General features: G+C 39.7%; 1 protein-coding gene across 2 annotated transcripts in view; it reads right to left on the bottom strand.

Annotated features, from left to right (window-relative positions):
• DENND2C (DENN domain containing 2C) overlaps positions 1–12079 on the bottom strand; it is a 60338-nt gene that overhangs the window by 31108 nt on the left and 17151 nt on the right. For both annotated transcript variants that reach the window (XM_073615699.1, XM_073615700.1), the window contains exons 2-3: positions 6634–7743; positions 1872–2020 (exon numbers count right to left, since the gene is read on the bottom strand). In XM_073615699.1, the coding sequence (XP_073471800.1) occupies positions 1872–2020; positions 6634–7463 (979 nt within the window). In that variant the 5' untranslated portion in view covers positions 7464–7743. The remainder of the gene's footprint in view (positions 1–1871; positions 2021–6633; positions 7744–12079) is intronic.

Here is a 12079-nt window from a genome sequence, read left to right as displayed (position 1 = left end):
AGGCCCAGACAGCTGAGCTTTGGGGAGTGGACCGGGAGATAACAGCTGCAGAATGTGATGGAATAGGGTGGCTGCTCTCTACTCTTTCAAGATGTGGGCCTCCTTGGGGTTGTGGCGCCTCACCTTCAGTTTCCTCCTCTGCTCTATCTGGCACCGAAGTCCCATCAGTGACCTCATCATCTCCATCTCCTCCATCTTCATCATTACTACTGGAGACAACTTGGTAATATGCTGCGGCTTGTGAAACATGAATGCCAATTTGTCTACCAGTGTTCCTCCCTCTCTCTAGGCTCATGTTCCTGTCATCCTCAACCTCAGTACCAACATCTGAATCCAGTAATGGCTGGGCATTATCAAGGAGCAAGTGACTGACGCTGTGGTCAAATAACTCAGCTGACTCCTCAATGGATGATGTTGGGGCTATGGCAGGAATAGATGTGGACAAGAAGGCAGGTTTATCCACTCTGGCAATTCCACGAATACAATATAATATACTGCAATATAATGCGCCAAACGTACAGTGACGCACAGAACTATATGGCATTAAACTGGCAGTAACGCACACAAATGTAAATGGCGTTAAACTGGCAGTAATGCACACATAACAATATGGCCTTAAGCTGACAGTAACGCACAAAACTATATGGCGTTAAACTGGCAGTAACGCACACAGAACTATATGGCGTTAAACTGGCAGTAACACAATCAAATAGACGGTGTTCAACTGTCACTACGCTGACGCTATCTGAACTGTCCCTACTCTAACTAACACTAATGTAAAGATTACTGACACTGGCTCACTACACTGAAACTATCTGAGCTGTCCCTACTCCACACTAATGTATGTATGAATGACACAGTCTCACTACACTACAGGGAAACTATCTGAGCTGTCGCTACTCTATCTGCACACTGTGCAAAGCTGAATGATGGTCCTCCTCACTAAACTCACACTATGCCTAGACTGACACTAAACTAATATTCTACACTGACAATTGAAGCAAAATAGCATAGTATAGCACACTAACTAACTAATAGCACTGAACAGAGCCCTGTTCTATCTCTCTCCACGCCAAAATCACACTGAAAATGCCTGCCATCGAAAGAATACTTTTATACTGCGGGGCGGGAATGAGCTATGATTGGATAAAGTCATGATGACAGTGTCCAATCATGACTCTGACAGTGCTCTGTGCCCTGATTGGCTGAAGCTTTCACTGCTTCTGCCAATCAGGGCTTGCAATGCACTGTTCAGCGGCGCAATGCATTGTGGTTGGTTCGGCCCGACTTATGCTCGGCCTGAACCATTCGCCAATCCCTAGTCCTGTGCACTGTCTTAGTGAAGCCTGTATGAGTGAGAATACAACATATAATATCACTATAACATGACACTGGATATGCAATGCCCTATATTTGGAAAATGGTGTGTGGATTAGGGAGGTTGGGGGGAGAAGGGGATCCTTTTTGACTCTTAAGATGGCCCTAGACAGTTTGAATTTCAGTAGATTCCCACTGAATCGGCCAAAATTCAAGCCATGGATGACCCTGCAAGTACTACTCAGCTTGACAAGAGTCACTTTAAAAATCAACTGAGCCAGGTAGAAAATTATCACATGCACTCAATGTTCATCAGCACCACTGTATAAAGGCAGCCCTGGATGCTGCCATTGCTGAATACAGTAAAACAGAAGTGGAGGTTTCTCCACCTACACTATTTAGCAAGGATGGTGGAATCGAGAGAAAACATGTCATGTCATGGAACGTGTCATGTATGGCTAGCCTTAGATAAAGAGACCCAAAGATGCAGAAAATTCCCTTTAAAACATATTTATGATGCTAGAATAACACACAGAATGCTGTGAAAAACCTACACATGATGTCCTCATAGATGTTGTCTTCAGACAGTGTGTGATAGAGAGTAGATTGTGGGACTTCAGTAGGCTCTTCAGAGATCCGAGAATGGTTTGTTTGTTGTAAAAGACGTCTGTATGTTTGAACATCTTCATATTCAAAGGATTTCCTAGAGACAAGCAAATGCCATTAGATGAGCCACATCATCCTATGTAGGATGGATTAAAAAGGATGCAGATGGAAAAGATGAAAGAAAGGTTTACACAGGACAGCAGCAGTCCTTTTGAAAACTTCTGCATGATATGTATACATCAGAAGTTTCTCTACCACAAAAAAAAAAAATACTTTTTACTTTAACGTACAATGTTATATCCTTTTTAATTAACCCCTGTTTAGTTATGTATATGTGTTTGTGTTTTTTTTCACTTTGTCATTCTATATGTACCCTTTTAGCATTGAAAGCCCGACTGCTGAGGCAGTCTACGTCATGATAGCTTATTTTACTTTAAGACACAGACTAAAACCTTGCAAATGATTGTACAAAAAGGATCCTTCTTTAAATAAAGGCTGGTAAACCAAAACTGATATTTTAAACATTGGTGGATGTAATCCAATTAATTAAACTACAGAGTCTATATATTCTGGGAATATCAGAGGTTATATTTATACACACATTTTAAATTCCACCCACCCCACCTCCCATGGCACACTACCAAGTGCAACTTACTCTTACCTTAAAATGCTTAAAGGTACATTATTGTTCTTAATATTTTGTTAATGTCTTGTATATCATTACTTCTTGGAACTTAGAAGAAGGGCAATACCCCAAAGGCTTGTCATGAAATGTAATAGATATTGCAAAAAAAAAAAAAAAAAAGGATCATAGACAGTACACCCTCACCTGCATTATAATAGCAAGAATGTGTGGCAAATTAAGGAAATCTGGCTGAAGGATCTCTGCTGATGCTTGAGACATTAATTGATTTGCAAGGGAATTTTAATTAAAGCTGGGTATACATGCATCCAGCCAACAGCCAGGCTGAACAAAAAACTTAATAGATTCCCCCAGCCACACAAGTCAGGTGGATGGAGGAATCATCTCTGCTGTGCTATTGTTATCTGGCAGTGGGACTCCTCCCCTGTCAGAATACACTGATCAGTGCTGCAGTCTGCTGGCTGCAGAGGCTGATAGACTACAGGTTTTCCAACAGTCCCGCTTGACAGAAGTTGATCTACCGATCAACTTCTGTCGAACAGGGAGAGCCACACACAGATTGAAATTCGGCAAGTCCCTGCTGAACTGCCTGAATTTTGATCTGTATGTGCCCAGCTTTAGCTTAGTGAATGTGGGGAAAATGCATTTGTCAAAAAGAATACACAATCGCGTGCAAGGAAAATTTAAAAAACACAATTTTTGCTCGCACATGACTGGATGATGGAAGTCAGCAGAACATCACCTCATTCAGTAAGCTAAATGAAAATTCTCTTGCAAAGTGTTTGTGGTGATTATAGCCATATTAATGCACTTGCAACAAAACAATTGAGTACTGCCTGTTATCCTTGTTTTTTCCCATAACATCCAAATTTTCAGGACAAGCTTTTGGGGAGTACCCCCTTTTTCAAGGTCTAAGCAGTACTAATACACAAAGTTTTAGCAGCATGTTAAGTAAAACTATTTCTAAAGGAAAAATAAACACAACCATACTGTACACAGCAATGATACGTAAATTTGGATAGTTGTGAGATAAGGAAAGGTGAGGGCTATTGACTGGGAGGAAGGAAAGAGTCAGGGGTGAGATTGGTCATAAAACTGTTGTATAATGATTTTGAAAACTGAGGTCCATGTTCAGTTATTTTTAGTTCAAAAGTTTTCCTTTCTTGAGTAGTTTTGAAGTTCCCTTGAAAGGTAAACAGACTATTTGCCTTTAGTAAAGCAAGCCCAGTCAGTTCACTGATGTGATTAAAATCTGACATATAAATGTATGTGGGCACAGCCTTTAACAGGCATATTACCAAAGTACAATTGTGAGGGTTTTTTTTTTTGTTTTTTTTTTTTACACATACACCTTTTGAGCTTTCATGTACCTTCACTGAGCAGAGTCAACATTGTCATTCTGAATAGAAATGCTGACATACTACACTAATTTTAAGTTTATGTTTAACAAGAAAAAAAGAAAAAAGTAATAATACAGTCTAAGAACATGTTATATCATATTTCAAGGACACATTGGTAAAAAACAAACAAACATGCGTTAACCTTATTTTTTACACACACACAATCACAATTTTCCTTACGTTTTTTGTCTAGGTAGAAATCCATTTTCCTAAATTGCCATTCCATTCACTCATACCATGCTCCCAAAGACCTCAGAAAAAGACTCAGGACCTGCCTGGTCTGTTATCTGGCTTCATGGAAGGCACATGTGCAACAGCTTGGTACACCTGATTTACGTGACCACTGACTTATAATTCAGGTGGCCAAGGGCATCTTCTGAAGTTCATGGGAAAAGTAGGCAAGTTGGTAGAGTGGCTCCCTATTTGCTCTCACACTGAGAAACTGCTCTGAATGAAAGCATAATCTGCAATAAGAAGCAGGATATTAGTCAGAACTAGTATTTTATTAGGGGACGTCCTTTCTAAGCCTAGAATCCTGCTAGAATGTTAGTAATACTCTTCAGAAATCTCAAACCAGATATATTATGGAAGAAGATGAAAAAACATGTCATACTCTGAATAAGTATTTTGCTCTCACTACAAAAACAAGAAGACAACTATCATAAATTTGCTACCTTAATGACCATCCTAACAAAATAAGCAAAAAATATAAAATTTTACAAACACTTTAATAAGGTCCACAGTTCTAATGATTTTAGAAATACTGAGAGCAGAATAAAAAGATAGCAGATTCCTATTAAACATAATGTAGCATTTTTGGACATAGTACTTCTTTTTTCAAATAATAGCTTTTGAGTCTGTACTAGGAACAGTTCCCCTCCTTTTAGCCTTATAAATATATTTTAAAAAAAAACCACCAGTTTAGGGGATAAAGAGGGCACTTTCATCTTATAGATCTTATACAGTTAGTATACAGTTAATAGATGTTATGGATGTAAATCATTTTTGTTCCTGAAAGAGGATTTTCTTTTTGAGAGGAAGGAATCCTCCTATTTGCACTCAGATCTAATTAACCTAAAGTGACCCTATCACCGCACCTGTTCACCATGTGAACAAAAATCTCCCCATAAGATAAAATGTGCATTTATTGTAGTTTATTCATGTTATTTACCTGTTAAAGCCTCCCCTGTGTAGACATGCAAAAGCCCTGAGACCGCTGCTGGATGCCACCCTCTTGGATGGGATGTCAGCAGCCCCAGCAGACTCATGCTGGCCCTCAAATGACACTCTATATTATTCTCCTTTACTACGACTCCTAGCAACTACACAAAGATCGTGTAGGGAGGTGAAGATAGGGCAGAGGACCTTGGATACCACAGAGAGTACATTAGATATTCCAAAAGAGGAGAGGGCTATGACATGCAAAGTGGGACAGGGCTGTGCTAGAGGACTGACTAGTCAATTTTGTAGCACGTTCAAAGGCACATTTCAAGTGAATAAAATAATTTATAGGTGGAAAATTGCTGCAAGGAAGCACTTAAAATTCTTGCTTTTTCTGTGCTTTTACCTGCATTTTAAGTTGGTAGCAGGGTCTTTAAAAAAAAAAAAAGTATACTGTGTGTTTATTGCACGATTTACCCTAATGTAATTATTAATATGACTTTTCCATTTTTACAGGCTTGTTCTTTTATAAAAACTCTTTCAAGGAATTTCTTACAACTCCTCTTTCAACTGTTATTTTAGTAAATATAGTACTTTACAGATTAAGTGGGGAGCTCCCATTTAAAGCACATACTGATAGGATAATTTTCACTAAGCTGTTTTCTTTTAGGCTTACCTAGAAACACTGAAAATACTATGCATTCCTTTTAATTTGACTTTCTATCTAACTTTTCTAGTGATACCTAGTGCTAGACTATTGCATCACTGGAAGTTTTCATTTTTATTGTGGAAGCATTTACATTTGATCTGAGCACTGGTTACAGTTATTAAACAGACAGTAATTTTACCCCCAAGGAGTGGCCCATCTTTGGACAATAGTATAAAGCAGGGTTCTTCAAACTTTATAAACAAAGGGCCAGTTTACTGTCTTCAGACTTAAGGAGGGCCGAACTCTAGCCAGTGAGAGTAGAAAATATTCTGATGTTAGTGGGAGTAAACAATGCCACATCTTTAGTGAGAGGAATAATGTCCCATCATTGTGCCCCATTGTTGGTGTAAGTTTGAGGAATAGTGCCCCATCATTGGTGTCAGTGGGAGGAATAGTGCCCCATTGTTGGTGTCAGTGACAGGAAATATGCCCCTATTGGTGGTTTCAGTGGGGGGAATAGTGCTCCATCGTTGGTGTCAGTGGGAGGAATAGTACCCTATTGTTGGGGTCATTGGCAAGAATTATGCCCCCATTGTCGGTGTCAGTAGGAGAAATAGTGCCCCAAAGGACCGGATAAACTCAAGCAAAGGGCCACAATCTGGACCCCAGACCGCAGTTTGGAGACCACTGGTATAAAACAACAAGGAATTGTTTCCAAAATTGTACATTGTGGGTATTCTGGTGGGTATAATACAATAAAAAATTGTTCAACAAAAACTTAAAAAATCAGATTCTTCGTGTAATTATAAATTCTCTCTAAATGACTAATTTTAAAAGTTAAGAAAAATCCCACCAACCTTTTTGATCTTGGTTTAAGTTTCCTGTTTGCAGTTTTCTTTGGCTCAGAAGGGGGGATGGATGGATCAGATGACTCTGTATCACTTTCATCTATAGACTTTCTCCTCCTATGATTACTGTCCATATATTTTTCTGGGCGATTACAGTTGGCATAGCGAAATGTTCTTCGTGGCTTAGGTACGGGGTTTATAGATGGGCCATCATTAAATGGCTCTGTATCATAATAGTTATCATCTATGTTCTTGATGGCATTGTTTTGATCTGACAAACATTGCACTTTAAGTTCATCTTCTGCAGAAATGCTCTTAGCTCTTCTTTGCTTACATTTTAAAGCCATTTCTCTTAAGTCCTCAGCAATCAATTCATTTTTTTTAAACATTTCTGGAGAAGTGTAAAAATTTCCTGGAGGAAGGTCTATTTCAGGATCTAAAAATGAACTCTGTTTTTTACTAAAGTATGGTGGGCTTTCTAGCTGGTCCTCATAAATATTGTCTTTATGGTTTGCTTTGTTGTTTTCATCATCTAACAAGTTGTCTCTGTTACCTTCCCTGAAATCCAGGCCCATATTCTTGTCATGATTTACTACTGGCTTTCTGTTATCCAGTAAATTTTCTGTTGATTTTGTAATTCCATTTTGCTCATTGAAAGATCGTCTGGGTTTTATGTCCAGGAGGTTTTCACAGGAGCCACTGCTGGCCCTGCATTCCCACTGGGAGATCTTCTGCCTGATATTTCTGCAGTGACTCCTTGACATTGTCTGTTGAGAAGATCGTGTTAGGCCACATTCTGGGCTTCCCACAGTATGCATGACAGGCATCTTTGTAGTCATACAAGCCTCATAGTTTGTTGGAACATAGAGCAAGTCGTTTAGATCTAAAAATGAATGACCATGTGGTCAAAGTTTCCACTGTCTTTCCAATGAGTTATCAAATTCAAAAATAAAAATGTAATCAGTTTGTTTTAAAATTGGCTTTCTGGTTTTATACCCAAAAGACCTTCTGCCAACAAATATAGGATACTCCAATGTGATTTGACGCATGGGTTTCTAAAATACATCTGAGGAGCAAAGAAGCCTGTACATCATCGATGTCTTGCATTCAGCGTCAGAGCTGGAAAACAAAAGCATCTGGTTACAATAAGTCTTAAAGATAAGGCTCTACTAAAAGTAACAATAACTGCAGTGTTCCAGAGCAAGGGAAAGACGTCAAGTTCAACAGATTGTGAAGGACGCAATTTGAAAAAAAAGAAAAAAAAAAACACACTGTAGAAACAAGAACATAAGCATTGACTGTTATAAGGATGTGAACTATTAGAATGTTTCCTCTGTCTGTTATATATGGGTAGAGAAATGGATGCATTTATGTTTGAGAACTGTTTTATGTATAAGCTCTAGCTATAGAAACAATTGCAAGCTTAATTTCAGTACGTACATATTTTAAAAGATAATGACTTATTGGTAAGGCATTGCGAGTTAAAACAGGAAATCTAAAACCAAAGAAATATATACATACCCACTGGAGGCTACCTGCCTTATCTCACAAAAGTCTGAAGTAGGGCATCAGCATGCCAGTTGTGGCTTAGGTGTTTCTTATTACAATCACATTAAAACCTGCCTTGGCATTTTAAATATAACACGTAATACCCTAGAATAAAGAGAGCTGCACAGCACATTCTTCAGAAAAACAGAACCACCCACATAACATGCGAGGTGCTCTGTGAAATCTTGATTTTTCAGCTTAACACATTGAACCCAATAAAATAAACATCTTCAGTAAACTTTTTGTCATAATTCTTACCCCAGCACTTGCAATTTACAACTTTAACTGCTCTCATTGCTGCTTCCCTGAACTTCTTGTTTTCAAAGGAAATTGTTAATAGTGAACAGTGCAGTCTACTATCTATTAGTTTGGAAGGTTTGGAAGGGGAATGTCTTTCCATCTTGAACTAGGGGGCGGTGTGTTTCTATTCAAGCACAGAGTGTAGGGGGCACAACTCTAGTCCTTGCATGCAAGGGTGACTCCATATGATGCCACAAGAGAAAGGAGCAAACCTGAAACAGGAAACCTGGAGCAGCAGCCATTGCCCCAGCTTAAATTGGAATATAGGCAAGGATTAAAATATAAAAGAGTTACATACTTAGTAAGTGATTAAAATCAGCTGCTAAAAGTGCTTAAAGTTTATAAAGGGAAAAAGTTTGTTTTACCTTAATGCATTCTCTGCATTAGGGTAAAAAACCTTTTAAAAGTTTCCTCCCTCCAGCCCCTCTTAAACACTTACCTGAGTCTGATCTCGATCCAGCGCTGTGCCCATCTGCAGCAGCTCTTTTACCCTCTTCCTCTTCTCATAGCAGCAGTGGGAGTCATTGGCTCCTGCTGTTGTCAATCAAATCTTGTGAGCAGGGGGCAGGGCAAGACTGAGCCACGATATGTTTGTTTATAGACACACACAGCCAGGGCTCCACATTGAGCCTGATGTCTGCCCCCATAGCAGTTTAATAGGGTAAAGATGGAGAAGAGGAGGAGCCGACAGTACCGGCAGGGGACCCCGGGAAGAGGTGGTTCGGGGCTGCTCTGTGCAAAACCATTGCACAGAGCAGGTATGTATGACATGCTTGTTATTTTAAAAAAAAGTAACCTTTACAATCACTAAAGGTTTAATATCACTTTTAAATGTTTAATGTTTGATAACAGGATATTATTTAGCAGTAAAGCAGTAACGAGCTATCAGTTTTTTTTTTAAATCTGGCTTGAGTTTTACTTTCGTGGAAGTTTTAGCTAGAGTTACGCCTTAAGGGCTCATGCACACAGGCGCTTTTTGGAATACAGTGCAAACAGTGGGCATATGCATGAGCAGGGGATACACAGTTCCAGCGTACAACTGACCATAGTAATGATTGTCAGTATGCGGCTGTACATGGATTTATGCCACTACTTGCGTAAACCCACTCATGCATAAAGCTGAATGCCCCTGTATGCAGGTTATCTACATCCAGGGCTGTACACCCATGGGTTTGTGCAAGTAGGGACTTAAAGTAAAACTATAGGCAAACTTTTTGTTTAATTTTGGATAGGTTATAACCCCTGTCAGATTTCATTTTCACCATTTGTGTCCCGTTGCAGAGATTTCCCTTCACTTTCTGTCCCATAGACAAACAGGAAAGGAGAGGAAATCCCTGAAAATAAAGGGAACCCCCAAGTCACCAGAACTAGTGTCCTCATTGGAAGATTTCCCCTATCACTTTTCTGGGGACAACCCAAAATAAAATGATAAATGGTAAACAGGACAAATAAAGAGGGCAAATCTCTTTAACGGGGGCTTAGAAAGCAATAAAAACTAACAAGCATTCTAATCTCTCTGTACTCTATCCAAAACTAAAAAAAAAAAAAGTTTTGCCTTTATACTTTAAACCCATGTACAGCAATTCACAACTATGTACATAGTATCCCCAAAATGCAACCCTGTCCAATAATTATTTTCAATGTAGTAATAAATGGAGTAATGAAAATGAAACTTGAAAAGCAATCTATATACAGGTAACACTTTGTCTGACATGCAGAGACCTGTCATGTCACAAACACAGTCATTACATTTTTACACATAAAAACGGAAATATCTTTGAATTTATACTGTAAAAACACGACAGATGGCTGCCGTTATAATTTCAAAATGCACAACCACATAGACTGCTAACCAATGTCTGCGAGTAATAACAGGGTCTGCTCCCACTGGGATATGAGAGGCAGGAAGAAAGGTTGGAGTATGAACAGAAGATATTTTCTCTCGGCTTCCTGCAGCGTTAGCAGCACCCACACCCTAAAATAGTTTCAATAAACTGCTTTCCTGGCATTACGAGACAAAAAGGTCTGAACGTGTCAGCTCAGCTTTTCTTTCCTAAATACAGGAGGATTTCTCTACCACAGGAAAATGTGTTTGGCAATTGTGAATCCTAATGACAGGGAATCAAAGAGCCGTTGTCATTAAAACAGCGTGATTAAGTTTCACTACTTTATTACAACACAAATAATAACTAGTAGAAGTTGCTCGCTGTGAGCAGTATTTAAACAGCAGGATAAATCGAGTATATTTAAAGCCATTTTTTTCATTTTGGTTAGAGTAGGGAATGGTTAAACCATCTTCATTATTTTTTATTTTTTCTACCATCTGTGTACTATTGGGGAGATTTCTCTTAATTTTCTGTCCTGGAGACACAACGAGCAAATGCGCTACAGTCAAATCCTAAATCGAATTTACCTAAACATCAGCATAAGGAACGGTACTTACATTTAAAAGAGAAGTATGGGATGCAAAAAAAAAAACAAAAACAAAACAATCATACATTCTCACCTATGTGGATGCAGCTGTGATCTGATGCTGTTGCTGTCCCCGGCGGGCTCCACACTGAGAACTGAGTGATCGTTCAGTTCTGGGGTCTGCTCTGAGCACTGTTAGTCACTGCTCTGTCCCCTCCAGCGCTCACTGGAACATTAGTCTGTTTAGGGGGCAGGACCCATTGGCTTAGGCTCTCAGTGGCCCGCTGAGAGGCTGAAACAGCTGCCAGGTTAGGCATCTGGAGGGATTCCCAACATTATTGTCAGGATCCCTGCAGAGCCTGGACTGGCTCTGTGACATTAGCCAACAGCGGGCTTTAGCACTGTCAGCTGACACTGGGGCACAGGAGTGCAGAACTAAGTGCACTCCTGTGACCCACATGTGAAGTATGGCCAAAAAAGCTTTGGCCATACTTCTGCTTTAAAGAGAAAAGTGTCCCTTGTGCTGGTGGCTACCCTCGTTGAAATCTTTAGTCTTCTGCCCCCTGTCCCATATGTCTGCAGCAGTAATCTTCCAGTGCAGCAGGGGTTGATACCAGCCGCTGGACCTGTCATAGGCACGCATTAGGAGTGACGACTATCCTATGCCCACTCCTTCGGCCTCACTATATTTATGAATGCTGTACTTTAGCTACCAGCAGTGAAAAATGATTGGGTGGATGAATGAAAGGTCTGCCTCCTCCATTCACATAGAGCTTTTCTTTGCTGAAAATGATAGTACCACTTCCATAAATGGAGGAGGAAGGTGGAAAGGGTGGGCATAGTAAGCACTCTTGTGCTTACTTGACACTTAAGTGCCTATGACAGGTCCAGCGGCTTGTATTACCCTCACAGTACCAGAAGATTTTCTCTACGGAGGTATGGGGGAGGGGAAGACATAGGATAGAAGATTTAAAAACTTTAGAAAAAAAAATGACAAAAAAAGGAGCATGACAGTTTTTGAGTGGGCCCTTCAAATTATCACTGGGCACACTGGCTCTGGTTTAACAGTGTTCCACAAAATGTTGACACCCCCAAAAACAGGGGGGACATTTCAGAGTTGAGAATCCACACATATACAGTACAATAACCATCAAACAAATGTTCAAGAGTCCAAAGCCTTTGAAGTATATCATTT

This window comes from Aquarana catesbeiana, linkage group LG02, assembly GCF_042186555.1.
Source record: "Aquarana catesbeiana isolate 2022-GZ linkage group LG02, ASM4218655v1, whole genome shotgun sequence".
NCBI classification, from domain to species: Eukaryota; Metazoa; Chordata; class Amphibia; order Anura; family Ranidae; genus Aquarana; species Aquarana catesbeiana.
The sequence above is the reverse complement of the archived record's forward strand: the minus strand, read 5'-3'. Positions and strand labels throughout refer to the sequence as shown.